Source organism: Pongo pygmaeus, chromosome 9, assembly GCF_028885625.2.
Source record: "Pongo pygmaeus isolate AG05252 chromosome 9, NHGRI_mPonPyg2-v2.0_pri, whole genome shotgun sequence".
NCBI lineage: Eukaryota > Metazoa > Chordata > Mammalia > Primates > Hominidae > Pongo > Pongo pygmaeus.
This window is the reverse complement of record NC_072382.2, coordinates 70,265,426-70,292,451: the sequence shown is the minus strand read 5'-3', so window position 1 is coordinate 70,292,451 and position 27,026 is coordinate 70,265,426. Positions and strand designations below refer to the sequence as shown.

The following is a 27,026-nucleotide window of genomic DNA, read 5'->3' as shown; positions in this document are numbered from 1 at the left end:
AAAAGCCTCAAAAAGACAAAAAAAAAGTGAAAATTTGGTTCTTTGAAAAGATAAACAATATTGATAAACCTCTAGCTAGACTAATCAAAAGAAAAAGAGAGAAGATGCCAATAAAATCAGAAACAAAAAAGAAGATACTACAACTGATACCATAGAAATACAAAATATTATCAGTGACTATTGGGAACTGTATACTAACAAACTAGAAAACCTAGAGGAAATGGACAAATTCCTGGACATATACAACCTAATGAGATTGAACAAGGAAGAAATAGAAAACCTGAAAACACCAATAGTAATGAGATTGAATCAGTAATAAAAAGCCTGCCAACAAAGAAAAGCACAGGGACAGAAAGTTTTACTGCCTTATACTACCAAATTTGTAAAGAAGAAATAACACCAATTCTTCTAAAACTATTCCAAAAAATTAAAGAGGAGGGAATTATTCCCAACTCATTCCACCAGGCTATTACTACCCTGACACCAAAAACAAACAACAACACAACAGAAAAAAAACTACAAGCCAATATTCGTGATGAACATAGATGTAAAAATCCTCCACAAAATACTAGCAAATCAAATCCACCAACACATCAAAAAGATAATACATCATAATCAAGTGGGATTTATCCCAGGAATGCAAAATGGTCCAATGCAAATCAATAAATGTGATACATCATATATTAGTCCATTTTCTCGTGCCGCTGATAAAGACATATCTGAAACTGGGCAATTTACAAAAGAAATAGGTTTAATTGGACTTACAATTCCACAAGGCTGGGGAAGCCTCACAATCATGGCAGAAGACAAGAAGGAGCAACTTACATCTTGCATGGGTGATGGCAGGAAAAGAGAGGAGCTTGTGCAGGAAAACTCTAGTTTTTTTAAACCATCAGATCTTATGAGATTCATTCACTATCATGAGAATTATGGGTGCAGGAAAGACCCGCCCCCATAGTTAAATTGCCTCCCAATTGTCTTTCCAATTTAAAAAGACAATATGTCAGGCAATAGCATAACTAAGATACTAAACCTGACTTCTAAACTCAAAATTCAAGTCTCATTAAGCCAAAAGTGAATGTCAGAAGACTTTTTCTCAAAAGCATTTAGGCACATTATTCAATTCATCAGTCACTCTGTGAATTCAAGGAAAAATGAGACCTTGATCCCTCTCTTCGCTCTATCTACAGGCAAACCAGCATTTACTTTTCCAGGAGTAAGCACAGGTTTAAGGAAAGTCTCTCAACCTCTTTCTTAAACAGGACACAGTCTTAATTCTATTATAAGCATCCTGGTAAATGTAAGAGATCTAGTGACTTTTTCAGAAAATATATCAAGGTTTATTTTTTCCAGTAGTATTGACTCATGTAGCTTTCCTCCCCCACCATATACTAACAACAGCATCTCTTGACAGACCACAAGAATTCTGCCTAAACTCAAAAGCTAAGCAGAAAATACATTGTTTCTTTCCAGTCAAATACCAAGATCTTGACATAATCATAGCAGAATGTCAAGGCAGATTTCAAGTATATGTTTGAACAGTCCTAAACTAGGAACTGAATTTCTTTGGCTATTCAGGCTCTTTTTTGGTTTCATATGAATTCTAAAATAGTTTTTTCTAGTTCTGTAAAGAATGTCATTGGTAGTTTGACTGGAATAGCATTGAATCTGTAAATTGCTTTGGGCAGTATATTGATTTTAATGATACTGATTCTTCCTATCCATGAGCATGGGATGTCTGTCCATTAGTTTGTATCTCCTCTGATTTCTTTGAGCAGTGTTTGGTAATTCTCACTGTAGAGATCTTTCACCTCCCTGTGTAGCTGTATTCCTTGGTATTTTATTTTTTGTGTGGCAGCTGTGAATGTGATTGCCTTTCTAATTTGAATCTCAGTTTGGCTGTTGTTGTTATGTAGGAATGCTAGTGATTTTTGTACATTAATTTTGTATCCTGCAACTTTACTAACATTGTTTATCAGCTGGAGGAGGTTTAGGGCCTAGAGTATGGGGTTTTCTGTATATAGAACCATGTCATCTGCAAACAGAGATAATTTGAATTCATGTCTTCTTATTTGGATGGCCTTTGTTTCTTTCTCTTGCCTGACTGCTCTGGCTAGGACTTCTAATACTATGTTGAACAGAAGTGGTGAGAGAAGGCATCCTTGCCTTGTGCCAGTTTTATAGGGGAATGCTTCCATCTTTTGCCCATTTTGGCGGTCAAAAGTTAAGAGAAAATTTTAGAATTTCTTTGAGTAAAGAAGACTCACAGAAATCCAGCCTGAGAAAAAGTTTAAATGATGTGTATAGCAGTCCTTCTCAAGTCTGACAGCCTTAAAATAAACATCATTAAGTAGAAAAAGAGTGACATGGAGAAAGGGAGAAGACAATAAAGAAAAGAAAAGTAATGGAAATTATGCCTAAGAAAATCCTTTGAGTGTGATCACTAGCACATTGAACTGACCTGATACAGATAGATCAAAAACCTATTAGGCCTTTGAGGGGGTTTATTGCCAAAGAAACACGAACTTGACTTTTAAAGAAAGTTTTTGATTTAGAATTTAAAAAATTTATTGATCCTACTCAAATTACAATTAGAAAGGAGAAACAAGTACTAGTGTTTTACAGCACTAAAGGATGATAATAGTCAACAATAATATATTGTATATTTTCAAATAGCTAGAAGAAAGAATATTGAATGTACCCAACACAAAGTAATGATAAATGTTTGAGATGATGGATATGCTAATTACCCTGATCTGCTCACTACACGTTGTATGTAACTTCATAAATATGTATAATTATTATGTATCAATTTTAAAATGAATAATTAAGTAAAAAATTATTTAAAGTACTGATACTAATATTTTATAAGTGGAAAGTAGGTTCAAATGCAGTGTCACTCCAAAAGAAGTCACATTGTTCGATGCCTGCTTCATTTAGGATAATGGGAACATTAATAAAGGCACATTTAGGATAATGGGAACATTAATAAAGGCACAAACCCCCAAAGCAGATGGCATTAAAAAAACAATAAAAAGCAATGATCAGGACATTGAAAACAATGATCAGGAGAGTTCCTCCTAGAGAATGCAAACAATGTCTAGTCAAGAAACTTGTCCCCCTCTCAGTAAGTAAAAATATTGCAATATCTGCTCCTAAAGCATTCTTGCATTACTATTAAGTTACTGCTAACTGAATTCTACACTTCATTTCCAGCTGGAAATCATCTGCTCCGCCATTAATAGAGAGACAGAATATCACTGGTGAAAGAGAAATCACAATGGGATCTGATGGAAAAGGCCACACACATCTGTAGGTCTTAGATTTTTTACTGCATAGAGTAATCAGATGAGAGCTTGGGTGGTCTCCCTTGGTAAGGAGGTAAGCATATTGTATATGAAGGAAAAAGAGAAATGAAAATTTATGATCAAGGCTCTTTTGCAAGCAGCTGGATCTATGTGAGGAGTCTAGCCAATGAAATGATAGAGAAAGTGATGTGTCTCCTAGTTTGGGGCCCTAAAGCTTACAAGATCCTGCATATTCTTTCTCTTTCTGGCTTGCCACCAGATTCAGAAGCACCAGTGAAGGTTTCTAAGAGCCCAGAACATGGAGGATCCAAGTAATAAAAAAAGCATGGGTCCCTAAATGTTGACGTGGAGCAAAGCACTCATGCATTGAAATGAGATGTGGATGAGAAGTAAACATTTATTGTGTTAGGCCACTGTGCTATCATTGTTATAGTAGCTGACTTTAATTGCATTGACTAATTCAATGCGTATGGGTTTTTAGTGTACTCTGCCTTTGATATCTATAATCTGGAGCATGAAAAACTTAGGAAACTACAAATCTATCCAGTGAAAGATTAAAAATATACCTCAATCCCTAGACTCTGAAGAAGCAAAAATGGGTTTATGTAGCAAAATGCCTTAATTCTCAATTTTAACTCCGGTCCCTATTTATTAAATGGCTATGTATAATTTATCATTTTGCTCAGTAGCCTCATCTGCAAAAATGGGAATTATAATTCATGGGCTATTTTGACCATAATCTCTCTAAAAATTAATTTTCCTGTATTTTCAGAGTGCTAATCACACGTAAAGAACTCAGTAACTAATTTTTGGTTGAATAGGTGCAGAAATGTTGTTATTATATACAGTACTCAGCCAAATGCTGATAACCTAATATGTTATGAAACACTAAGGATATTCACTATTCTTATGAACACCTGACTCATGTCAGTGATTTGGTATTGACTTTTAAATGTTGCTGAAGAAAAGAAAATCATGGTATAAATTGGTATGTCTCTTTTATTTGTTAATCACTCAAGTCCCTATGTGCCCTATGAGCAGGAAGTACAGGAGTTTTCTAAACAGACTTGTCCGTCCTCTTTCAAACACCTGAGATTGAGAACTGGCATTCACTACAGTACCGTTATTCCCACAAATAGCCACAAAGGGGCAATGTTGACTTGCCAACTATGAAGAGTTTGCTTAACTTCAGATGTTGCTGTTTAGGTTCTACAGTTGCACAGTCTTGATGCCCTAAACTTGGTCTCTGATGTCTCAGAACTCTCACTGCCTAGAATATACACCAAAGCATAATAAAGTATCAAGATGGCTAGGCACTAAAAAGCTTTCTGTGATAAATGGAAAGTGTAGTATTGTTCCCTCAACAATACTTAGGTGTTTGTTTTGAGCTTTGGCTACCAACATAGGGTCCCTTCTTCTTCCAACTTAATTCCAGAGGACTTGTTATTCTTTCTTTCCACTGGCCTTGATTTAAGTCAGCTATGGTATTGAATAGCAATATTCAATGATATCAGATCTTCCTTCTCAAGAGACTGTGTTCCTCACGCAAATATGACTAACCTGCAAACCAGGGAGTGAGGGGAGTGACCTTTGGAAAGCTACTCCTGTCTCTCTTCTCGTGTTCTGAATGCACCCTCTTCCAATGCAGTTGGAACATACTCAGATTGTATCAGCAAAGCAAATCTTCATAGACTTTCTCAGTTTTAAAAAACTGACAAAACATTGGTACCCCACCCATTTAAAATGCCTTTAATTTATACTACTTCATTATATCCACTCAAGACAGTGCTTGAAAACCTTTACAGAGAGGATATGTTTTAACATTTTGCTGTGGGAACTTCACAGCAGAGTTGGGTCTGCCCTTCAAGGTCTGATTCTTTGGTTATCTTGCTCCTTTATCATCTGTATGAGGATTTACTTCAAAGCCTATCTAGGACCCTTGAGACCAGTTATTTTACCACTTGCAGTGAGCTTGACAATTTTGTGAGAAATCTGTGGTCCTCTAAACATCTGTACTTAGAACCAGAGCAGAGAGCCAACTTTTCAAGTATGTGATTTATCCATTTGTTACGTTTAGGACTCTACTACTGGGGAACTAGAGATTAAAGATAGACATGATTTTTCAACTCTAATTTAGTCAATTCAATATCATAAGTAAGGAAATGTTTACTGAGCCCCTCAATATGCTAGAGCTGTGCCAGTTACAGTGAGGGGTGATCACTGTTGTCCCACTGCTGTCTTCGTCCCTCTGGCCTTTACAAATCCCTAAAACAAAGTTGATAGTTTCTATCCCTACGTACACCCAGTTTGAGTCAAGCATCTCATAATTGTGTTGGCCATTTGCATTGATCTACAGAAGACTGGTTCAGGAATTAAGGTCTGAGTTTTGGCCAAATAACATAGACTCCTCTTTGAGTTCATTCTGGGCTTGCTCCCTGGTGAAATCATGGCAGATGCAGGGAAAGCACTCCTGGAAAGACCAATGGAGTTGACCAAATGCTTGAACACATCACCTGATTACAGATGTATTATATTCCTATGAATTATATCCTATTAGATTCCTTTTTAAAAACTCACTTTTATAATCATGTATAGGAGGCCCTTATGAAAATTAAATATTATTATTCATAGACATTGGTATATTGCAAGTGCTCAAAACACATGAAATTTGATTTTCATTATAAGTATTATTTTAGAAAATCAGTGGTGAAGTTGGCCTTTATATCATCTGAGGGACAATAGGAAAACAGTGAGAGATAAAACTTTCCTAGCAACTGTGAAATGGAGAGAAGTTCTATTAGAGAATTCGCTGCTTAAAAAATGACAAATACTGAGTTGAACCTGTGGCTCTGGCTTGAGACAATGAGAGCCAAGCCTGAAGGTACTAAGAGCCCCTTCCTGTAAGCCAATGGGTATAATTTTTCTTTCCTGCTGTTGTTGAGTGACTAGAAGAAACTCTCCCCCTAGAGCCCACACCAGCATTGGGTTGCAGTTACTTTATCTAATCCCCACAGTGTGGGGCAGTTGATCTTACTCCTTTTACCAGCTTCATGTCAATTCTTTCATAGCTATGAATGCTGCCTCTAAACATGATGTCATGTTTCTCCACCCACCCACACTAGGGGACTTGATTCTAACTCTAGTTCCCTGGTAGGAACAGTGCACTGCAGGGTGATGTTATAGGTGCTCCTCAGTAGTCACAAGCTTTCAGACCCACAGAAGATTGGAGCTGCGCCAGTTACTAACACTTATCTCTCAGCCCCAAGCCTGCCATCCATACTGTACTCTGTCATGCTGGTGCTGGGAGTCAAACCCTTCTTTGCCAGCTCTCTCTCTCTCAGTTTCTACTTACAGATAGCAACAGAAACATTAGAAGGTTGAAACATGGAGAGGGACATTTGCTTTTTCTGTCTGTTCCTGTCTTGTCAGTATTTCTTAACAGCAACTCTTTATCCTGGAAGTGGAATTGATTCTAGTCTCCAGATTGGTTGGTTGGTTGATTGGTTTTGGCTTTTGTTTAACTCCAGCCTCATTGAACTCTCTCAAAAATACCAGCACCATCAAGGTAGTGTCCCATCCTCAAAGGTTTTAGTCCCACCTCTGAGGGCCACATCCTCTGAGGTCCTATGGCATGAGTACCAATTAGGGACAGCATCCTTCCTCAGATATCTGAGATCCAGTTCTATGGGCCACTTGCTAGACTTTTAGGTTCTAATGACCCAACCTCTTTCCAAGTGGAGGTTTCTTCCCATAGATGCTATTTATCTGTTACTTGAACCTCCTTTTTTTCATCATTGTCTCCAATACCCATTTAAACAATTGTTTACATTAAATTATCTGTAAATAACCTGTGTAGGTTGTTTTTTTTTTTCACCTAACTGGAACCATTATTATCCAGAAACCTGACACTATGACATATCTTCCCACATTCAACTACAGCACTTGGGCAGTCAACAGATCAAGTAACACTTGATATTCAGTTCACCGAATGTGTAGCTTAAACATATAGGGAAAGTGGCCAACGCAATGTCCTAGTCAGCTTTCCTGTTTCCTACTCTCTTAGAGTCCGCTCTCCCTGTCTGCATCCATCCTCACTTTCAAGACTTTCTCTAAGGTGGTGAGGCTGTGTAGGATAGAATAGAAAGCTGGTATTGCTTTATATTGTTGTAAAGCTCTTTTCTTTTTGCCCAGAAGAAGTTTTGTCAGGCAAGACTCTGCCTTCTCTGAGAAGTCCCTTGGGTCTCAAAGAAGTAAGAGTAGGCAAAAAATACCTGTGGACATCCAGAAAGACAAAATACAGGTCAAAGGAAAACGAAGGCTGGTCTTCAGCTTCAATTGCAATTGATAAGGCATTTCAACTTTGTAGAAAGAGCCTAGGTTTCATTCTTTTTGCTTCCCACATATGTGATCTTTGGTCATTTCCCTTCCAAAAGCATCTCTTTTTCTACTATGTGAAATGAAAGTAGCAATGCCTGCAGAGATGTGTTGAAGATTAAATTACTTAAATGTAATTGCCGAGGTTCAAAGCAGCCACTCAATGAATACGAGTTTCTTCCCCTTGCCTACCTCCACCTGAACTAGGCAAGGAAAGTAAAGGAAGGAATCTGGTTCAGTAATGAAGGGAGCCTCAGTGCATGCAATAAATACTCACTAACTGACATTTCTCTACTTCACTGCCTAGGTAAAATCACTGAAGAGGAAGAACAGGAGGTATTAGAAATGTTTTACATATTCACCTCCCTCTCTGCAGTAACTTCTGAATTCCCTGTTTTATCTCTTTGGTCCGAACCCCATACACAATAGGGTTCAATGCAGGAGGAATAAGGTGATGAAGGACATTGAGCAGGATCAGGATGTCCATGGGGACCTTCTTTCTGGCCACATTTGTCAACACTACAGCCAGCAGTATAGTGCTGAAGTGGGAGCCACATGTGCTCAGGGCCTTTGCTGCCGCCCCGTCTGCTTTGAATCTAAGCACGGCTCTTAGAATGAAGGTGTAAGAGAGGAAGATGAGGATGAAATCCGAGCCCAGCAAGGTCCAACCAGCCACAAATTGGTAGATTCTGTTAAGGGTGAAATTATCACAGGAGAGCCTGGACACAGACAGGTTGGCACAGATGCAGTTCTCAATGACATCTTTCCCACAGTAATGGAGCAAGGAAGTGAGGATAGGAATGGGTGCAGTAAGAAGGGCATTCCGCACCACAATGAAGACACTAGCTTTGGCCACAAATTGATTAGTGATGATGGACGGGTACCGCAGTGGGTGGCAGATGGCCACACAACGGTCATAGGCCATGACCATAAATGTGCAGGACTCCATGGGGAGGAAACTGTTCATGATGAACATCTGGAGGAAGCAGGCAGGGAAGCTGATAGACCTAAGATCAAACCAGAAGATGGCCAGGACCTTGGGGATGACGGTGAGGCAGAGCACGATGTCCAGCAGGGAGAGGAGGCTGAGCAGGTAGTACAGGGGCTGGTGCAGAGAGGCCTCTAGCTGTATGGTGATCAGGAGGGTTGTGTTAGCTCCCATGGCCAGGAGGAAGAGAAGGCTGAGGGGCAGGGAGAGCCAGTGCTGCCAACTCTGGAAGTTGGGGAAGCAGATGAGGAGGAATTCAGAGACTGGGGCAGTGGAGTTGTTGCTGGGTGATGCCATGGGCTGAATCGTGAGCTGAGTAGGCTTCTCATGACTATGTGTGTGGGCAGATACAAGAGGTTATTTTTACAGATTGCTTTGAAAAGTATCCCTTTCACTTACTCTTTAGGAAGCCAATGATAGGTAGTTCACTTTTGCCAAGTAAGGCAAATTTCAGCCAATATTCTAAAGGTAGAATTGTGAGACTTGATAAATAATGGTGTGGTCTATGAAGAAAAATGAATGAATGAATGAAAAACCTATGAAGTTTTAAAAAAAAGGGTAGTGACAGGCAGTAACCTCACTATGCATTAAAACATATTACAAACGGACAACAAATTAGGCCAGTATGTTACCAGTGTAAGAAAAGCAATGGTAGATGATAAGTTTTCAGATAAATCACTTTGGAGAAAAATAGCTTTAATTAGGTCTTTGCTTTCTACTATACCCCAATATAATTTGAGATGGATATTTTTGTTACATCTCTTACCCAAACTCATGGTATACTAGAAGAAAATAGAATATAAATTTGATTAAGTCATCCTTTTGCTAAAACTTCAATCTATATGAATATAACTATTCATTTCCCACAACCTGAGCCTGAGCATCCTAGTGCTCCTGGAATAAAAGTTAAAAAAAAAAAAAGAAAGAAAGAAAAGACTGGTTTTACTATAAATTTGTGATCATTAACCTTAAATGTGCCTTCAATAAATATTGTGCCCTACAAATCTTCCCTAATCAACTTTCTCCTCTAGAAAAAATTATTTTCCAAATGTCTTCATTTTTTTCAAACCTCAAACTCTACTTCTTTCAGAAGGTGACATCAACTACTACCTCATGGAGAAAGTGGAAAGTAATCAGTAAAATTTTCCTCAACTTTTCTAAATAAAATCTACAAATCTAAAATCATAGTGAGATACATATTACCCTAGTCAGAATGGCTATTATCAAAAATGCAAAAAATAACAGATATTCACAAGGATGCCAACATGTATAAGGGAACTTTTATATGCAATTGGTGGAAATGTAAATTAGTACAGCCTCAATGGAAAACAGTATGGAAATTCCTGAAAGAGATAAAAATAGAACTACCCTTAGATCCAAAAGTCCTACTACTAGGTATCTACCTAAAGGAAAAGAAAACGATATATCAAAAAGATAGTCGTACTGGTATGTTTATCACAGCACTATACACAATAGCAAAGATATGGAATCAACCCAGGAGTTCAACAACAGATGATAAGATAAAGAAAATACGGCATACACACAATGGAATACTACTCAGCTATTAAGAAGAATGAAATCATGTCTTTTGCAGCAACGTAGATAGAACTGGAGGCCGTTATCTTAAATGAAACAAGCCAGACACAAAAAGACAAATATTGCACGTTCTCACTCATATGTATGTGTTCAAAATGTGTACATATAGATGTAGAGAGTGAAATGATTGACAGTGGAGACTCAGAAGGGTGAGGGGGGTGAGAGGGGGTGGATAATGAGAAATTACTTAATGAGAATAATGTACATCATTCAGGTGATGGATACCCTAAAAGCCCTCACTTAACTACTATACAATCTATGCATGGAACAAAATTGCACTTTGATCCTATAAATTTATATAAAATTTTGTAAGACTTATAAATAATGTGTATATACTCTCATCCTTTTCTTATTTCCTTTCATTAAAATAAATGATCTGTCCATCTTCAAGAATGGATCCCATCTCTCCCAGCTTTGAATTCTGGCTCTTTCTCTAACTCTCCCCTTCCTTTCATGCACAAACCTCTCACAAGCATTTACACTCACTGTCTCCATTCCCTCACCTCACATCCATTCCACAACTCACTTCAATTTGGCTTCCATCTTCATTAGTTCCACAAAGCAGCTCTCAGAAATCACCTACAGCTTCCCTATTGTTAAATCTTGTTGAAACAGTTGATCAAATCCTCTTCCTTGAAACACTCTCTTTGGCCTAATTCATACATCAAAATCTTCTAGTTTACCTTATAACTCCTGGTCACTCCCTCTCATTTTCTCGAACACATCCGTCATCCACTACCTTGACGTCAATTTAAAGCTTCAGTCCTACATTTTCTTCGCTTTTCTTCTTTCCTCTCTGATATTCTGTTTTCCCTTCTTCCACTTTTTTTATCTTGTCTATGTCATTAGACAATTACCATCTCTATTACTAAATTACTGAAATATGTTTCTTATTTAAACCTCTCCAGAAGCCTACTTTATGTATCAACCTGGGTTTCCCAAAGATATTCAAAGCTCACCAAGTCCAAAATTTAAAAACCTGGTCTCTTGCCAGCATCTCAGTGACTGGTGTAAATATTTGTCAGTTTTAGAAGCCAGCACCCAGAAGATGTCTTGAACATTTATTCTACCCATTGAAAATGACACAAAGTACATGACGAAACCACTAAGACCTGTCATTTTCCCCTTTTAATTAGCCCTGGAATCCATCCACTTCTCCATATCCACTCTCACCATCCAAGTACTATTATCTTGAGTAAAAAGGTAGATATTGCCTCCTAATGCAGTCTAGGTTTCTTTATAAACCATTCTCTACATTGAAATCAAAGAAATGTTTTTAAATATAAATCCTACCAGTCATCTGATTAAAATATTTCAGTGGCTTCTCATTGCTAATATTATAAAAAGGAAATTTTTCACTTGAACTTCATGAGACCATAAGTTCATGAGGGAAGAAAGCATGTGTGGTTTTTATTTTACCATCACTATATATACAGGGTATAGATAGATTGCTAGGTACACATAGTTAACTGACTACATTATGGAAAGAAGGAAGGAAGGAAGGAGGGAAGAAAGGAAGGAAGGAGGGAAGGAAGGAAAGAAGGAAGGAAAAGGAAGGAGGAAGGGAGGGAGGGGAGGAAGGAAAGCAGACAATGCCATACATTATCTACCTCCTTCCTCATTTTCCAGTTCCATCTAACACCCCATCTCCCTTGCTCCCTGAGCTTCAGCCACACCATCCTTTCAGATCTTCAAATGTTACATGAGCTTTCTGATCCCACTTCTCTTGGAAGGCTGTGCATCTTATGCTTCTACACAACACTTACTTTCTCCTCATCCTTTACGTCTCAATTCAAATACTCTGTTCTCTGACAGGTTTGTTCTAACCCCCTTTACACAAGATCAAGTCTTCCTATTTTATGTTTCTGTAGTACTTTGAACCATCCTCATCGTTTGTAGTTATATATTTGTATGATAAGTTGCTTACATACTCCTTCTTCCAATGCCCAATTAGACATTTCATGCCTTGAAAATAACATCAATTAGAACAGTGCTTGACATGAAATGGCTAAAAATATTTGTAGAATGAGTTAATTAGGCATATGAGCAGAATAATAGGAAGGCACAAAGGAAAATTTCTGAACTCAACCCTAGAGGAAAAGAGAAGCTTTCCTAAAGCTGCTAACAACTTAGCTGAGTTTTATTTCAATAGATGTGGAGGATTTACATGCATTAAATCTGTGTAGTGTATTGAAGATATAAAAAATGGATTATGTGAAAGCATGGAGATGAGCCTGAGAATAACTTTGGAAGGAAATTCTATGCAATATTTAATCTGACTGGAGCCAAAAGGATGAGGAGTTGAAAGAAAGAGCCAAAAATGGAGTTGATAAAAGAAAAAGCCAGATCTTAAGTACGTTTTCTATGCTGAAGGTTTTAAAACTAGTCATATGGATGAAGAGAAATGGAAAAAAATATTTCCATTAGAAGAGAGACCTGACCAGATTTAGGGTATGTACAGAAAGATCACCCTGGACACATTATTATGCATGAACTTGGGTAAGGCAAGAGAGCAGAAATAGAAAGAATGGCAGCTGCAATAGCCCAGGTAAGAAGTGATGTGCAACTGAACAAAGGCTGAGGCACTGAGGATGGGAAGAAGGAGAATCTTCCAGAAGTCATATGGACAGAACTTATTGACAGATTTGTTTTAAAGGAGAAAATAGGTGAGAAGCCCAGAGTGACCCCCAGTTTACTAGCTTGAGTAAATAAGTTGCATCACCAAGATGTAAAATACAGTTAAATGAGTAAGATTAGCATGTACTGGGACATGTCAAGACTGAGGTGTTGATGATCGCCACACATAGATTTGTTTTTGGCTGTTTCAAACTGAAGAGTTTGAGAAAATTAGAAGGATCATAGTTTAGGACACAAATTCAGAAAGCATTAGAACATAGCCTGTAGAGTTGGAATAGCACAAGGCTAAGATTGGAACCCTAGAAAATAGCAACATTGAAGGGGTGGAAGAAGAAAAAGGAGACATAAATGGAAGGGCTAGAAAGGTATAAAGAAAATCTGAAGAATAAGATGCCCTAGAAAGAAACCAAGGGGAAAATTTCAAGAAGGGTTTTACCAACTTGTTAGTCAAATAGAAGTTCAATAACATAAGGACAGTGAATATTCATTAAATATTATAATAAGGGTGTGTCATTGGTAACCTGGCCAAGAGAGATTCATTTGACTGGTAGCAACAGAAACCAGAATGAAGGGAGCTGGAGAACTAGTAATTGAGGAAGTGTAGATAGGGAAAGTTGACTGTGTAGCTAAAGAAGTCCACTTCAAGCTTATAATAGAAGAAAAAGGAAGGCAGAAATGAAAGATACTGCAGTATGTTTATATGTTCAGGGAAAGATTAAAGATTCAGAAGGAAAGTAAGATAATTGAGGTAGCTGCTTCACTGAGGAAGCCACTTCTATTATTAAATTTTCTCTGTAAACCTTAGCATGTTGTTTTTGTACCTCTCTATCTCCCTCCACTCTGCTGTGAAATAGAGGGCAGATAAAGCGTACTTTTCCATTTGTACATACTACATTCTCTAACACCCCATAGATTCTTAATAAAAGCCCACTGAAAAATATTTTGGCATTACCGGCCTTGGTGTTTAACGTAGATAGAAAATTTTACGGAGGAAGAGTGAGAAAAGAGAATTAACCACAGTTTCAGTGGGCAGAGGGGCAGTTCTGATCAGTGTCGTAAAGGGTAGCCACAGGGGGGTTGTGTGGTGGCCTAGAGGGAAGTGGGGCATGGCACAGAATACATGATGGAACTCAGGGATCTATTTATGCCACTGCTCACAGGTGCCCCCCAAGATTCACCCACTTGCTTGACGAAAAAGCCCTGTGCTAGGTTTCTGACTTAATGGGTCTTCTCCTTTTCCTAATACAAACATAAAATGATCCACTTGCTCCTAATGTTGGTAAGAATTGTTTTGAATTTCATCCTGTCAAAATCATTACCAATTTATCCAAACAAAAATCTCATCTTCCTACGTGAGTCTTCCCTCTGTTTGAACCTCATCCCCCAACATACTATTTTACCATCCCTGATGTACATCCCCCTTAATGCTCTTTTTCTAGCATTGTTTGACATAATCTTCATATCTCTTCATGCTCCTTAGATGATATTTGTGGATCAATCCTCTTATCTGCTTCCAGTCATCACACATTAGCCGTTTGCTCATGAAGAGTCAAAGCTCTACTGCCTGAATGAGCCCAGGACACTTGCCTCCACCCATCCAGTGTTATCACCTAGGCTCTAACTCTGTTAAAGTCCATTTCTTCACTACTGAACACTGGAAAATGGGCGTGGACGAGTGAGAAAGTCTGGAACAAGAGGAAAAGGAAAGGGAACAGATTCCTAGATGTTCCAGCAAGTGGAAGTACATATATAAAAATAAGCCAATAATGTGGTCCATAGAGTAAAAACTAATTTATGGTTTCTAAAACTGGATTGGCAATATTAACCAACATGAACCAAGTATCTAGTATGTGCCAGACATTCTTCTGAGTATTTGATGTGTATTAATTTAATGTCAGAAGTACAATGCCAAGAGCAAAGTAGTTGAGAATCTTTCTCAATCCTGTTCCAATTAGTACATCTGGAGTGGACTATCCAATACAGGGCACTATGCATTAAAAAGTTTTTTGTCAAACTGAGACACAGTCATATAGTTACAGGATGATAAGAGGCATTGCTCTCTACTGAAGGAGGGGGTCATTTTTACAAATTGTATGTGTGTGGCCTCCAGAAAACAAGAATATCAATGATAACATTAAAATTTATGAATGGCTATTAGGGGAAAAGGACAAAATAAGGACCACTAGAGAGAAACCACAGAAAAAATGATCTTGATTAAATATGAAGAATGTTCTAACAGTCTAAAGAAAGTTATATTTTTCTATTTTAAACTGCTCTTCTGAGACAGAGTTCAGGGAAATATTGACCAGCTTCTTCATCAATACTTTCTTTGAGCCCATGATCCAGGTGACCAGTGACATACTTAACCCAGCATGCCTGGCTCTGCTCTATCTCTATACCCTTTATCCCATTGTGGGATCTATAGACCTTCTGTTCCTGGTCAGGCAAGATGAAGCCCAATCTTTCACTTGCACTACATACCCTACCCAAGTAAGAAAATCAAATCCTCTTATCTGAAGGCAGAAGGAAGAAATACGATCTAGGAGGCTGTTTACTGAAGTGTTCAAGATCATAATGCATCGAGTTGCCACACTTCCCACCTCTGCCTATAAGGAAAGGATCCCTGCCTGCCTCGTATCCTCCCAGTCACTCTTCCTATCTAGGTCCAGTATAGCCTAGGCTCCCCTCCCTTGGCCCTGGGACTTACAGAGGATGCAAAAGAATGAGCTCTTTGTGTTGTAACTGCCGCAGGAGTGGCCATGCTAGGATTTTGGTGAATAAATCATGAGGGTTTTATGAACTCTTTACCCTCTCTTACCCATCTTCTTAGACACAGATGGGAAAACATGGCTCGGGAGGCAGAGACTTGGAGGAGGAGGAATTTAGTCCTTGGGGAAACCTGTCTTATTGTGCTCCAACAGGTAGGAAGTAGGGGTGTGAGGGATGAAGTAGTTTGAAACTAAGATAATAAATTCTCTAGAACCCAGAATCCAGGAATCTGGTATGTAAGTCTGACACACAGACATGGATGGAAATACAGAAAAAGAGATTATAGAGCAACTTCTTTATAATAACTCCAATGTTTTGAGTGCTTTCTGAGTGACCTAAATTACTGAAGTTTTATGTATTTTTTCTCATTCAATCATCTCCCTTAGATATGAAAAAGCAACTCTTCAGGTTAGAAACTATTATCCCCACTGTGTAGGGGAGAGACAGAGAAAGCCTTGCCCCAGATCTCATAGCCAGCCACATTTAAACCTCCTCTACCTGGTCTAATGTCTGTTTTCTAAATGACTCCTCTCTAGTCTCCACTTACACTGATGAATATGACTATACATATTGCAATTCTAAACAAGATTTTAGAAAATCAAGTTCAGTAAACTATTAACTTTTCTAAACGAACAAATATATTTATCTCTTAAGGAATGTGAAAAGAGTTGAATACAGACAAATCTACCAACCTTGTTTATTATATTGAGGTTGTGGATAAGTATAGGAATAAAGTCATTCAATTTGAATGCAAATTTGAATCCCAGCTCCGAAATTATGTACTAAGCTCTTCAAACTTTGACATTGTATACAATGGTGATAAGACAAGCATGGCTCCTGCCTTCAAAAAGATTTTATCCTAATTATGTGATTTTTAAAAGAAAATAGCTATCTCTAAATGTATTTGCTTAATTTCTAAGATATGTTGTTCAGCAGAGATGAGAGAAGAACAAACAGAGCATAGAAAGCCACACAAAATTATGTTGTAATGCTGTACAAATGAACTCATAAGTGTATGTATCCATAGATACAAATACATCCAATACATGTAAATATTTATATACTCAATAGATAAAAATACATAAGTATGTGTGTATATATTCTCATATTCTTATGTATAATCAATTTGCTTCTGGAAGGAGACACAAGTAATTTGTAATAGTTGGCCCTGGGAAGGACAAATGTGTGCTTGAAAGACAGAAATAGAATAGTATATTAGCGATTGCTAACTGCTTACTCAATATTATTATTATTATTCCTTAGTAACAAACATCATGATTTTATTGGAGTACCCACGTATACTGCAAAAATATGACACTTCCCAGACTCCAGATGTTAACTGATGTCATGTGGTGGAGCCTCCAAGAAGACTCTTTGATGTGAACTAACTCAGCTGAGAAATGAAGATTATATGCCCCACCACCTTCTAAACATAGCAAAGCAGAAATAGATAAACTGGGGCATTGATGTCTTTGTGATGAGCTGATTTTGGCTCTAGATGTCCACCCCTGAACTTCCTTTACATGAAGGAGAAGAAAATTCTAATTTGTTTAAGCCACTACTATTTGGGCTTTCTATTATGTGCAGTCAAAAATAATACTGATACAGAGAATGAATTACTTTTAACAAATAACATTTTTAGCTTTTAAAATTTGAACCATGTGCATATATTATGTATTTTTAAATTATGTTTTAGATTTTACTATTTTGATGATAGAAATAAAATATAAAACACATAAATTCAGAAACCTTCGGTAATTATACAAAAGGAAATATACGAAATCCTGATGCGATGATCATTTCAGGTCAAGTGAGTCAAAAAGGCCTTAGCACAGAGAGATACGGAAACAAGAGCAGAAGCAGGGCAATCCAGGCAAGAGATGGCCTGAAGCAGGTTGGTGGCAGAGGAAATGAAAGGGAGTAAATGAATTTGGGGAAAACAGTCAAGCAGATATACTGGTGAAGAAGAAACAAAGAAATTAACATAGAAATCAAATATGATTCTTCCGATTCCATGTTGGGAAACTTAGTGGATATGGGCCCATTTACCTTAATGACATCATACAGTAAGATTTCCGAATAGTGTTGAATTTACATCTGAAGTTTGTGATGATATATTTAATGTGAAACTAATAACTTTATTAAGGGATTTTTTTCTGACAAGTTTCAAACTCTCACAGAGGAGACAGGTATTTGTATTCAAACAGAATTTGGGTGTTTTCAAATAATACAATGGAGGGAGCAAAAAAAGTTAGGCTATTTCCAGGAGAGTCAGTCATGAAATGGTGGGCCATACAATCTAAGCTAAGCAAGAAATAACTTCAAGACAAGAGAAGGATGAGTTGGCAGTCTTGACATTCAGCAATTGCAATTTTGCTAGGGATTCCTGAAAAATTGAGCCTGAAGTTAGAAAGTGTACAGTGTTTCAAATCTAAATTTTAGAGGGAACTAACCACAAAGATGAGATAAGTCAAAACTGGGAGTGTAAACAAGAAAGGTTAAATTTTGGGTACAGGCTGAACTAAGCACACAAACATTTTCCAGTTTTACCAGCAATGGGACTCCCATTGCATTCTCATTTCATCCAATGACATTCTGATGAAAAATAAATGCATACCACAGAAATGAAAATTGACAAATGGGACCTAATTAAACTTAAGAGCTTCTGGACAGCAAAACAAACTATCAACAGGGTAAACAGACAACCTACAGAATGGGAGAAAATATTTGTGAACTATGCATCAGACACAGGTCTAATATCCAGCATCTATAAGGAACTTAAACAAATTAACAAGCAAAAAACAAAAACTCCATTAAAAAGTAGGCAAAGGACATGAACAGACACTATTCAAAAGAAAATGTGGCCAAAAAACATATGAAAAAAATGCTCAACATCACTAGTAATTAAAGAAATGCAAATAAAAACCACAATGAGATACCATCTCACACCCGTCAGAATGGCTATTATTAAAAAGTCAAAAAATAACAAATGCTGGTAAGGTTGTGGAGAAAAAGTGGAATGCTTATACACTACCAGTGGGAATGTAAATTAGTTCAGCCACTGTGGAAAGCAGTCGGGCAAATCCTCAAGGAACTTAAAACAGAACTACCACTTGACTCAGCAATCCCATTACTGGGTATAGAGCCAAAGGAATATATATATAGTTTTACCATAAAGACACATGCATTTGTATGTTCATTGCAGCACTATTCACAAGAGCAAAGATATGGAATCAACCTAGATGAGCATAAGTGGTAGACTGGATAAAGGAAATATGGTACATACACACCATGGAATACTACACAGCCATAAAAAAAACAAGATCCTGTCTTTTGTAGCAAGATGGAAGGAGCTGGAGGTCGTTATCCTGAGCAAACTAATGCAGGAACAGAAAACCAAACACCATATGTTCTTACTTATAAGTGGGAGCTAATTTGAGTACACATGGACACAAATAAGGGAACCACAGACTCCAGGGCCTACTTGATGACGGAGGTTGGGACGAGGGTGAAGATCACTGAGCTACCTATTGGGTATAATGCTTATTATCTGGTTAACAAAATGATCTGTACACCAAACTCCTTTGACATGTAATTTACCTATATAAAAAACCTGAACATGTACTCCTGAAACTAAAAGTTGAAAAACAAAAAAAAAGAAAAGCATACAAATTAAGTAATTTATAATTATAGGAGGAACTACATACAGTACAATTACTTAATTTAAGGCAAATCTGAGGGGAGTTTGGAAGTGGTTTAAACTTCAGCAAATAATATATTCAGAAACAATTTTAGATCTGTTTTAATGCTTATCCTAAAGTATATCCCACTGGCTTTAGACAAATTATTTTGTTAGGTAATAATTTATTCAATGTCTTTGTTGTCTCATCTGATCCACCTATAGACATCAAAGCCTGGAAGATACCTGAACTAGAAAATGGGAAGAAAATTATTGTCCTGGTGGCTTTTGTAAATTTGTTTGTATTCGGTGTAATTGTAGTCACCTGCTGCTTCGGTGGAACTCCCTGTCCCTTTCTATTGTGCAGAAGGAATGGGCCCATCTGTAATAGATATGAAGAGGAAAACAAAGTGATAACAACTCAGTGGGCAAGCAGGGCAAGAGCTGTTTCTGCAGAGAGCTTAGTAGCACAGCCCTATTCACTTTTGCTGGGACGTATGCATCTGGGACATAATGGGGCTGTGCAGAGATAGCACTGGAACAGACTGATAACCAAAACTGAAATTTCAAAAGGGAGGCTACAATCGAGCCAATAAAAAGTGAAAGGGCTGCTTTATAGTTCCCAGTCCTCCCATTCTTATTTTTTTCTGTTTTCCACAGGTTCCAAGCTGAAGAGTTTTAAATGTGTCCATGAATTCATTCAGTTCTTGCATTTGTTTACTTATAAATACTGATGCATTTCTCTCATCAATCCAATATTCATCCTTTGAACTACCACTCTGAACAATACAGCACAATCAATAATTTTTAATTTTTTCTCTGATTACAAAATAATATGTCAATATCCTAAATGCAAATTACATAATATTGTATGTCATTGTATTATATATTGTATACAATTATAATATTGTATAGCCAACAAAATCCCACCAATCTTCACTTAAATACTTTAAACATAATTTTAAAATAATGGAGACTGATAATAAAATTCCAGTCTCCTCCACAGCTGGCTGTGTGAATTACTCATTTCCTATTGCCATTGGCATTCCCCTGTCTTGATAAATCTGCTCTGTCTAGGCAGTGGGCAATGTGAACCCACTAGGTGATTACAGATTTGGGGGCTTGTCTGGGATAGTCCTTGTGACTACCTGCCCATGGTTCCATAGTCTCCCCTCTGGCAACAGATCTAGAGGCCAGCCCAAGCAGCCGCCTAGTTCTCCTGGACTAGAGGCTGACTCTGGTACCATCTCTGACAGCAGGGCACTGCTGACCCAATGTGTATGGATTTAATTGCAGTGGAAAAATAGTCCTGGGGAGATTTCCCATAACTGTAGCCCTATCACAGGTTGTCTGACTGTAGCCTCATGGTGGGGTGTCTGTAGCTCCATTGCAGTATGTCTGGGTTGGTGAGTATCCTAGGTGCTGCCAGTGCCTCCTTCCTTCTCCTGGTTCTGTAGCGCCATGGTGGTGTATCTGTCTGTAGCCCCATGGTAGGGTGTCTGTTTGTAGCTCCACCAGCTCCACCACTTGGTGTCTGTCTCGGTTTGGCTGTTTCAGGGGTCTTGTTTTGTCTGTAGCTCCATTGCTGGATGTCTGTCTCAATTCAGAACCTGGGGGGTTTCGGTTGGCTCTCCCTAACTAGGAAAAAGAGTCTTGGTTTGGGAGACTTCTCCTTGTTCAGGAAGATTTTGGGGAGATTTCTTAAACAGAGAATAGCAGGATAGTTTGGAAGGGATACGCTTGGAGTTCTTGGTTAGGGATCTGATTTGGAAGGCCTTCTGTCTGTCTTGTCTTTGTATATGTGTATATATGTGGAGGGGACCTCAGAAGGAATTGCTGATGGAAGTTCAGCAGGCCTAACTCAGAAAACCCTCCTTATTGGTCTGGTCATATTTGTTGAGCCCTAAAGGAAGCTCAACAGACCTGTCTCAGGGTGACTATTTGCTCTGTGCCTTGCCCAGAGACTACCCATTGTGAGTTACCATTCAGAGGTCATCCCTTCTCACTTGGAGTAGACCAAAGACAACAGGGACCAACAGGAGAAAGTTTGAGCTTTGCCAGGCTGATATTGGGTGCTGAATGATGTGGCTAGTATCTGTTTTGTTATGTGTATTTTGCTGGAATTGAAAATGTTAATTCATTTCCCCATGTAGCCCATTGGGCAACATCTTGCAAAATTGAGAATCTTTTTTCCATGGCTTCATCAAACAGAATTTTCTTTTGTAAAGTGGCTTGACCCTCACAGATATGGCACAGATAGCAGGGTCATCAAAAGCTGCTCCATTCTTCTGGAAGCTACAGAGAAAGGGAACCCGGAAACCTGGTATGCTGGCAAAAAGGTTAAGAAATTCTTACCAGCCTAGTTTCTCGTCTCATTCTCTCCCTCTCTCTCTCTCTTTCTCTGTGTGTGTGTGTGTGTCTCTCTCTCTCTATCTCTCTCTGACTCTCTCTCTCTATTCTCTCTCTCTGACTCTGTGTGTGTGTGTGTGTGTGTGTGTGTGTGTAAATGGTAAACATCACTATTGGTCTTCTCTGCAAGAGTTTGACAGAAAAAAGGATTTGTGAGACTAGTCTTAGGCTATAGCAAATCTGGTACATGTTGTGCTAATAATTTTTCTTTCTGTAACGGAGACAGGGATATCACAGGATAGAATGTGGTTTTGAGATCCCTATAACCCTGCTTTCAAGCCAGGCCAGCAGGCTAATCATCTACAAACTTTGTTGCGTGTCCCTGAAACCAATACCAAATGAAATTTCTGTCTTGTTTTGTGTCCTTAAGATCTTAACCCTGGGACTATGTGGGGATACTTTCTCTTGGTCTCCACCATCTAGAGGACAGAAATTTAGGGGTTCACATTATAGTTAGCCCTAAAAATTATCTTGAGCAGTTAAAAACCTTTTCATGCTTGAAATTGGCTGCTCTAGGCTTCTGGAAAGAGCAATAGAAACTGCTCAATGCTGTGTAGCTCAGTAGCTGAGGCTTTATCTTTTGACAATCATGGCAAGGGTTCAATTCTTGGCTTCCGGAAGGATTCCTTCCTGGTTTGTTATTTGTGTAACTTTGCCATTAATTGAGGGTTTATTTTCCCCCATGGATAGCCTCTGATTTCCTGTCTTAAATTTTCCTTTCCCTGAACTACCCTTGGGGAGATTCTAAATCTTGTAAAAATAGAAACCACTTACCATCTCTTTGAGACATCTTATGCATCCATAGTTAAGTTAACCTTAGTTAAAACTTATTAATTAATTTCATGTGGGAAGTTACCTATGGTAGAATTCAAAAGCCAGAAATATTGGCTGTCCTAGCTAGAGTCTGGTAATAAAAGATTTAAAAGAATTTTTTTTTAAGAAAAAAATAGCTCCATGGCTAAAATCAGCTTAATTAAAAACAGATATCCAAGTTAAATGTATTTAAGAGGGCTTTATCTTTTTCCTCTTCCTGAATCATGTTCTTCTGAAAGTTTTTTTCTTCTCAGTAGACTGAATTGTTTTTCTCCATTTTGTCTTCTTCCCACTCTTGATGCCCACATGAGAGAACCTAAGATAAATTCTAACAGCCTGGTACTCCTGGAGGAAAGCAGAGGAGGCACCACAGACCCCACTCTAGGAAAAACCTCTGTTTTCCTCACAGAAGCCCAAGAATGGAAAGAGAATAGATCCCTCTCAAAATCTAAGACACTGTTCTGTTTTGCATTGTATTATCTGACAGTTTTGACTTTTGGGGGTATCAAAAATTGCTTTGCGTTACGGGAGAGCTTTTAGCCTTGGTGTGTAATAACTAAGTAGGAAATATACTTTAAGGGATGGCTAATGGCAGTTATGGAGAGATACTTGGCTCTTTACATGCCTGGATCAGAGAAGCTTGCCCTTGGCCACCTGGAAGATATGGAAACATCCCCACCTCCTACTGAGAGGTGAGACTCTCAGGGGAATGGGCTGATTACACAATGGACTGATTGGCTTTGGGTTGCCTTGCAATGAAATGCATGGTGAAAACACTGCACAGTTTGAATTGTCATTATCCAGTTTTAGAGACAAGGTCACTCTAGCTTCACAAAATAAGTTGGTAAAAATTTTCCATCTTTTTCTGTTATCTTGAAGAATGTATGAATGAAAGAGATGATCTATTTCTTAAAATTTTAGAACTCACCTATAAACCCATAGTGTACTGAAGCTTTTGTTGGGAAAAGGTCTTTAATTAATATTTCAAATTTTTAATGGTTATTTATATATTTGAGTTTTATTATCTGAAGCTACTGGTGATTTTTAAATTTGTAGTTTTTCAAATTCATTGACATAAAAGTTATTCAGAACATTATACAGAATTTTATTGTTTTCTTATATGTTTGTCTCTGTTAGTTGTCTTTCCAACACCCATTCCATCTCACTATCATCCCCTCTCCATTTCTTCCTTGATAGAAGATATCTAATTTATTTCAGATATTTAGCCCTTCATGAAGTTCCCTCACACGCATATGCTAATCAGTACATTGCTGAATACTCAAGGGGGAATTTCTATAAATCTTTGGGATTCTCTTTCTATGCAGTTTTCTCTTCCTCAATACTCCGCCTTGTGAACTCTAGCTTCCTTGGACTCCCTTCCCCTTCTCCTGGACATAGAAAGATTGCCAGGCTGCAGCTGAGCTTGCCCTCCCTTTGACATAGCCTGGAATCTCTCCCTAATGAATTGGAACAATCGCTTTCCAGTAAACAAGACTCACCTTTTTTGTTTCCTATCTCTTGGGGATCACTGTCCTCCATTGCCTGATGTCCAATGCCTTCAGAACCATTATTTCACATATTTTGTTCAGTTTTCTAGTTATTTCGAGTGACAGGGTAATCTAGCTCCTGTTACTTCATATTGATCAGCTAAAGTCCCTCTTGAGTATATAAAATCATGCTATACCAGCAGATCAAAGCACAATTTAACTCATCTCCTCACCGGGTTCATAGTTGGATTTATGGCTGCATAAGCCTCATCCTTCTCCACAGTCAAGAGAGATCAGGCCGGGCACAGTGGCTCACGCCTATAATCCCAGCACTTTGGAAGGCCGAGGTGGGTGGACCATCTGAGGTTGGGAGTTCTAGACCAGCCTGGCCAACATGGTGAAACCCCATCTCTACTAAAAATATAAAAAGTAGCCAGGCATGGTGGCATATGCCTGTAATCTTAGCTACTTGGGAGGCTGAGTCAGGAGAATCTCTTGAACCCGGGAGGCAGAAGTTGTGGTGGGCTAAGATCCAGCCATTGCATTCCAGCCTGGGCAATAAGAGTGAAACTCTGTCTAATAAAATAAAATAGAGTTCTATTTCACAGCTGATGCTTTCATACCTTAGAAGGACTATGCCTCACAATGGAGGAAAATATACGTCTGTAAGAACCTGAGGTCAGAATGATTTGGGGACTCCAAAATGTATCTAAAACATTTGATGAAAATAAATTTTAGGATAGGAAAAGGGCAGCAGCATCCAGAAATGGGAAATCAAATGAAATGCAACTGATGCAGGACCTTCAGGATTAAGAATGGCATTTGAATGTTTTTAAGTAAAAAGTCTGCCCAAACTTTCTTGTGTGTGCAATCAGATGTGTGACCAGAATTAACAAGACTATCTTAGGGAAGACCATGTAACTATAAACCTTTTCTCACGAAGCTAAGCAAGCACAACCTCCAGGTCAAAATTCCATAGAGTGAAAGCAAGGGCCAGCAAGGGCCACTACCTCCTTGCTGGGCTCATGGTTGGATTTGTGGCTGCATAAGCCTCATCCATCTCCACAGTTAGCAGAGATCTGTTCCCAGCTAAAGCTTTAAGCTTTAGTTCATCTACTATTTGCAATTTGACATTCAAAAGATATTTCACAGGACAAAGAAGATCATATTTGATGGAAACAAGAGATTAAATTATAGTGGCCCTTACTTTCACCCTATGGAATTTTGCAAATAAGAATTATCTCTGACTTTGTTTGGTTCTGGAGAGCCCAATCTCTGTCTTAGCCCATAAAAAAGGGAAGCTTATGCCAATATTTCTTGAATAACCAAAGAGTGAAGCTGACAAAACCCACAGAAGTGTCAGCATACAAACTTGAAAATGTAATCACCTTTCTCTTCCTCTCATCTACTCCGCACATCAAATTGATAACCAAGTTCTGCTCATCCTTTAAATAAATTTCTTTAAAATACTTTATAACCACTTTTTCATTCCTTTCACAATTAAAGGAATCAAGCAACTCCCCTGCTTCCCACCATTCACCAAGATATTGTTATACTCTAATGCCAGATAGCACATATCTATTCCATATTTGCAATTTGCAATTCAAAAGATATTTGATAGAACAAAGAAAATTATATTTGATGAAAACAAGGATTTAGTACCCTCCACATTTCTTTCATTATTTTTTCTTTCTTTCTTTTTTTTTTTTTTTGAGATGGAGTCTTGCTCTGTCACCCAGGCTGGAGTGCAGTGGTGCGATCTCAGCTCATTGCAACATCCACCTTTCAGGTTCAAGTGATTCTCCTGCCTCAGCTTCCTGAGTAGTTGGGACTACAGGTGCACACCACTACACACAGCTGATTTTTGTATTTTTAGTAGAGACAGGGTTTCACCATGTTGGCCAGTGTTGTCTCGAACTCTTACCTTGGCCTCCCAAAGGGCTGGGATTACAGGCATGATCCACCATGCTTGGCCTATGTTTCAAATGCTTTTAATTTAATAATTTTGGGATCTACTCACTAGAACCAGTGTTTAAGGACCTCTTAATACAGTGGCCCTTGCTTTCAGCCTATGGAATTTTGCAAATAAGAATTATCCCTGACTTTTGGGTAAGGTTCTTAAACGATCCTGAACCTCAGTTCTCTATTACCCATGTAAATAATGACAGCGTTGTCTACCATCTACAATAATATGTTGTTTCTTCACCCATTCTCACCAGATTATGACATCCAGAAGTTTAACAATATGCCATACATACATTCCCCACACTCCAGGTTCTTGAGCTCCAAAGCATATGGGGTGTGGTTTTGAGTACACAGAATGCCCCCAAATCACCACAGTCAGTTTGACCACTTCCCACACTGCTGGTCTTCTCATTCCTACCTCTGCCACCTGGATCCTCAGTGTTCTGATCTTGTCATAAAGAATTTCAAGGTTTGTAAGCCTTCCACTGGGCATAAACTGGTACTATGATTAATATCTTTTGGTGACAGAAGCCTGGGCAGTCAGAAAAAGATTGTGGCAACATCTCTGGATTCTGTTCCTCTGTTTGGTTCTTTTTGAATCTGTAGGTGGAGGGTGATTAGAGAAGACCTATTGACAGCAACAAATTCATAAAAATGATGCAGAGATCCTGGCCTACAGAGCAGAGCCAGGGCTTCAATGCTGTCTAAGGAATTAATGCCCCACCACTCATCAGATGTGACCTTTGTCAGTATTTCTCCCCAAATTTGTGTTTTCTAATATATAAAGTGGAATAATAATCCTACCCTGCAGAACTTCTGTGAGGATGAGATTGTTCAAATATGTAAATATCTAAACACAAAGTTAAATCTCTAAGAATGTTAGTTACATGAGCTAGGCAAATGAATTTACGTCAGGTACTAAGGAGCCCTCACTAATTCCTGATACTGGAGAGAGAGAAATGGGTAAGAAATACTCAGCATTTAAGCATTAGTTTGTTGTC

The 27,026-nt window shown here is 38.3% G+C and overlaps 1 protein-coding gene and 1 long non-coding RNA gene across 3 annotated transcripts in view; both read right to left on the bottom strand.

Annotated features, from left to right (window-relative positions):
- The window catches only part of LOC134740265 (uncharacterized), a 113,920-nt gene that overhangs the window by 20,671 nt on the left and 66,223 nt on the right, over window positions 1-27,026 (bottom strand). The gene's annotated exons all lie outside the window — the stretch shown is intronic.
- On the bottom strand, window positions 626-15,665 carry LOC129007859 (olfactory receptor 56A1). 2 transcript variants are annotated; one of them, XM_054439170.2, is made up of 2 exons: window positions 15,611-15,665; window positions 626-9,001 (listed from the first exon to the last, which is right to left on the bottom strand). In XM_054439170.2, exon 2 carries the CDS (start codon window positions 8,965-8,967, stop codon window positions 8,041-8,043), a length of 927 nt encoding a protein of 308 aa, XP_054295145.2. In that variant the 5' UTR covers window positions 8,968-9,001; window positions 15,611-15,665; the 3' UTR covers window positions 626-8,040. The 2 variants fall into 2 exon arrangements, with proteins under 2 accessions (XP_054295145.2, XP_054295144.2); XM_054439169.2 differs by lacking the exon at window positions 15,611-15,665 and adding an exon at window positions 12,033-12,089.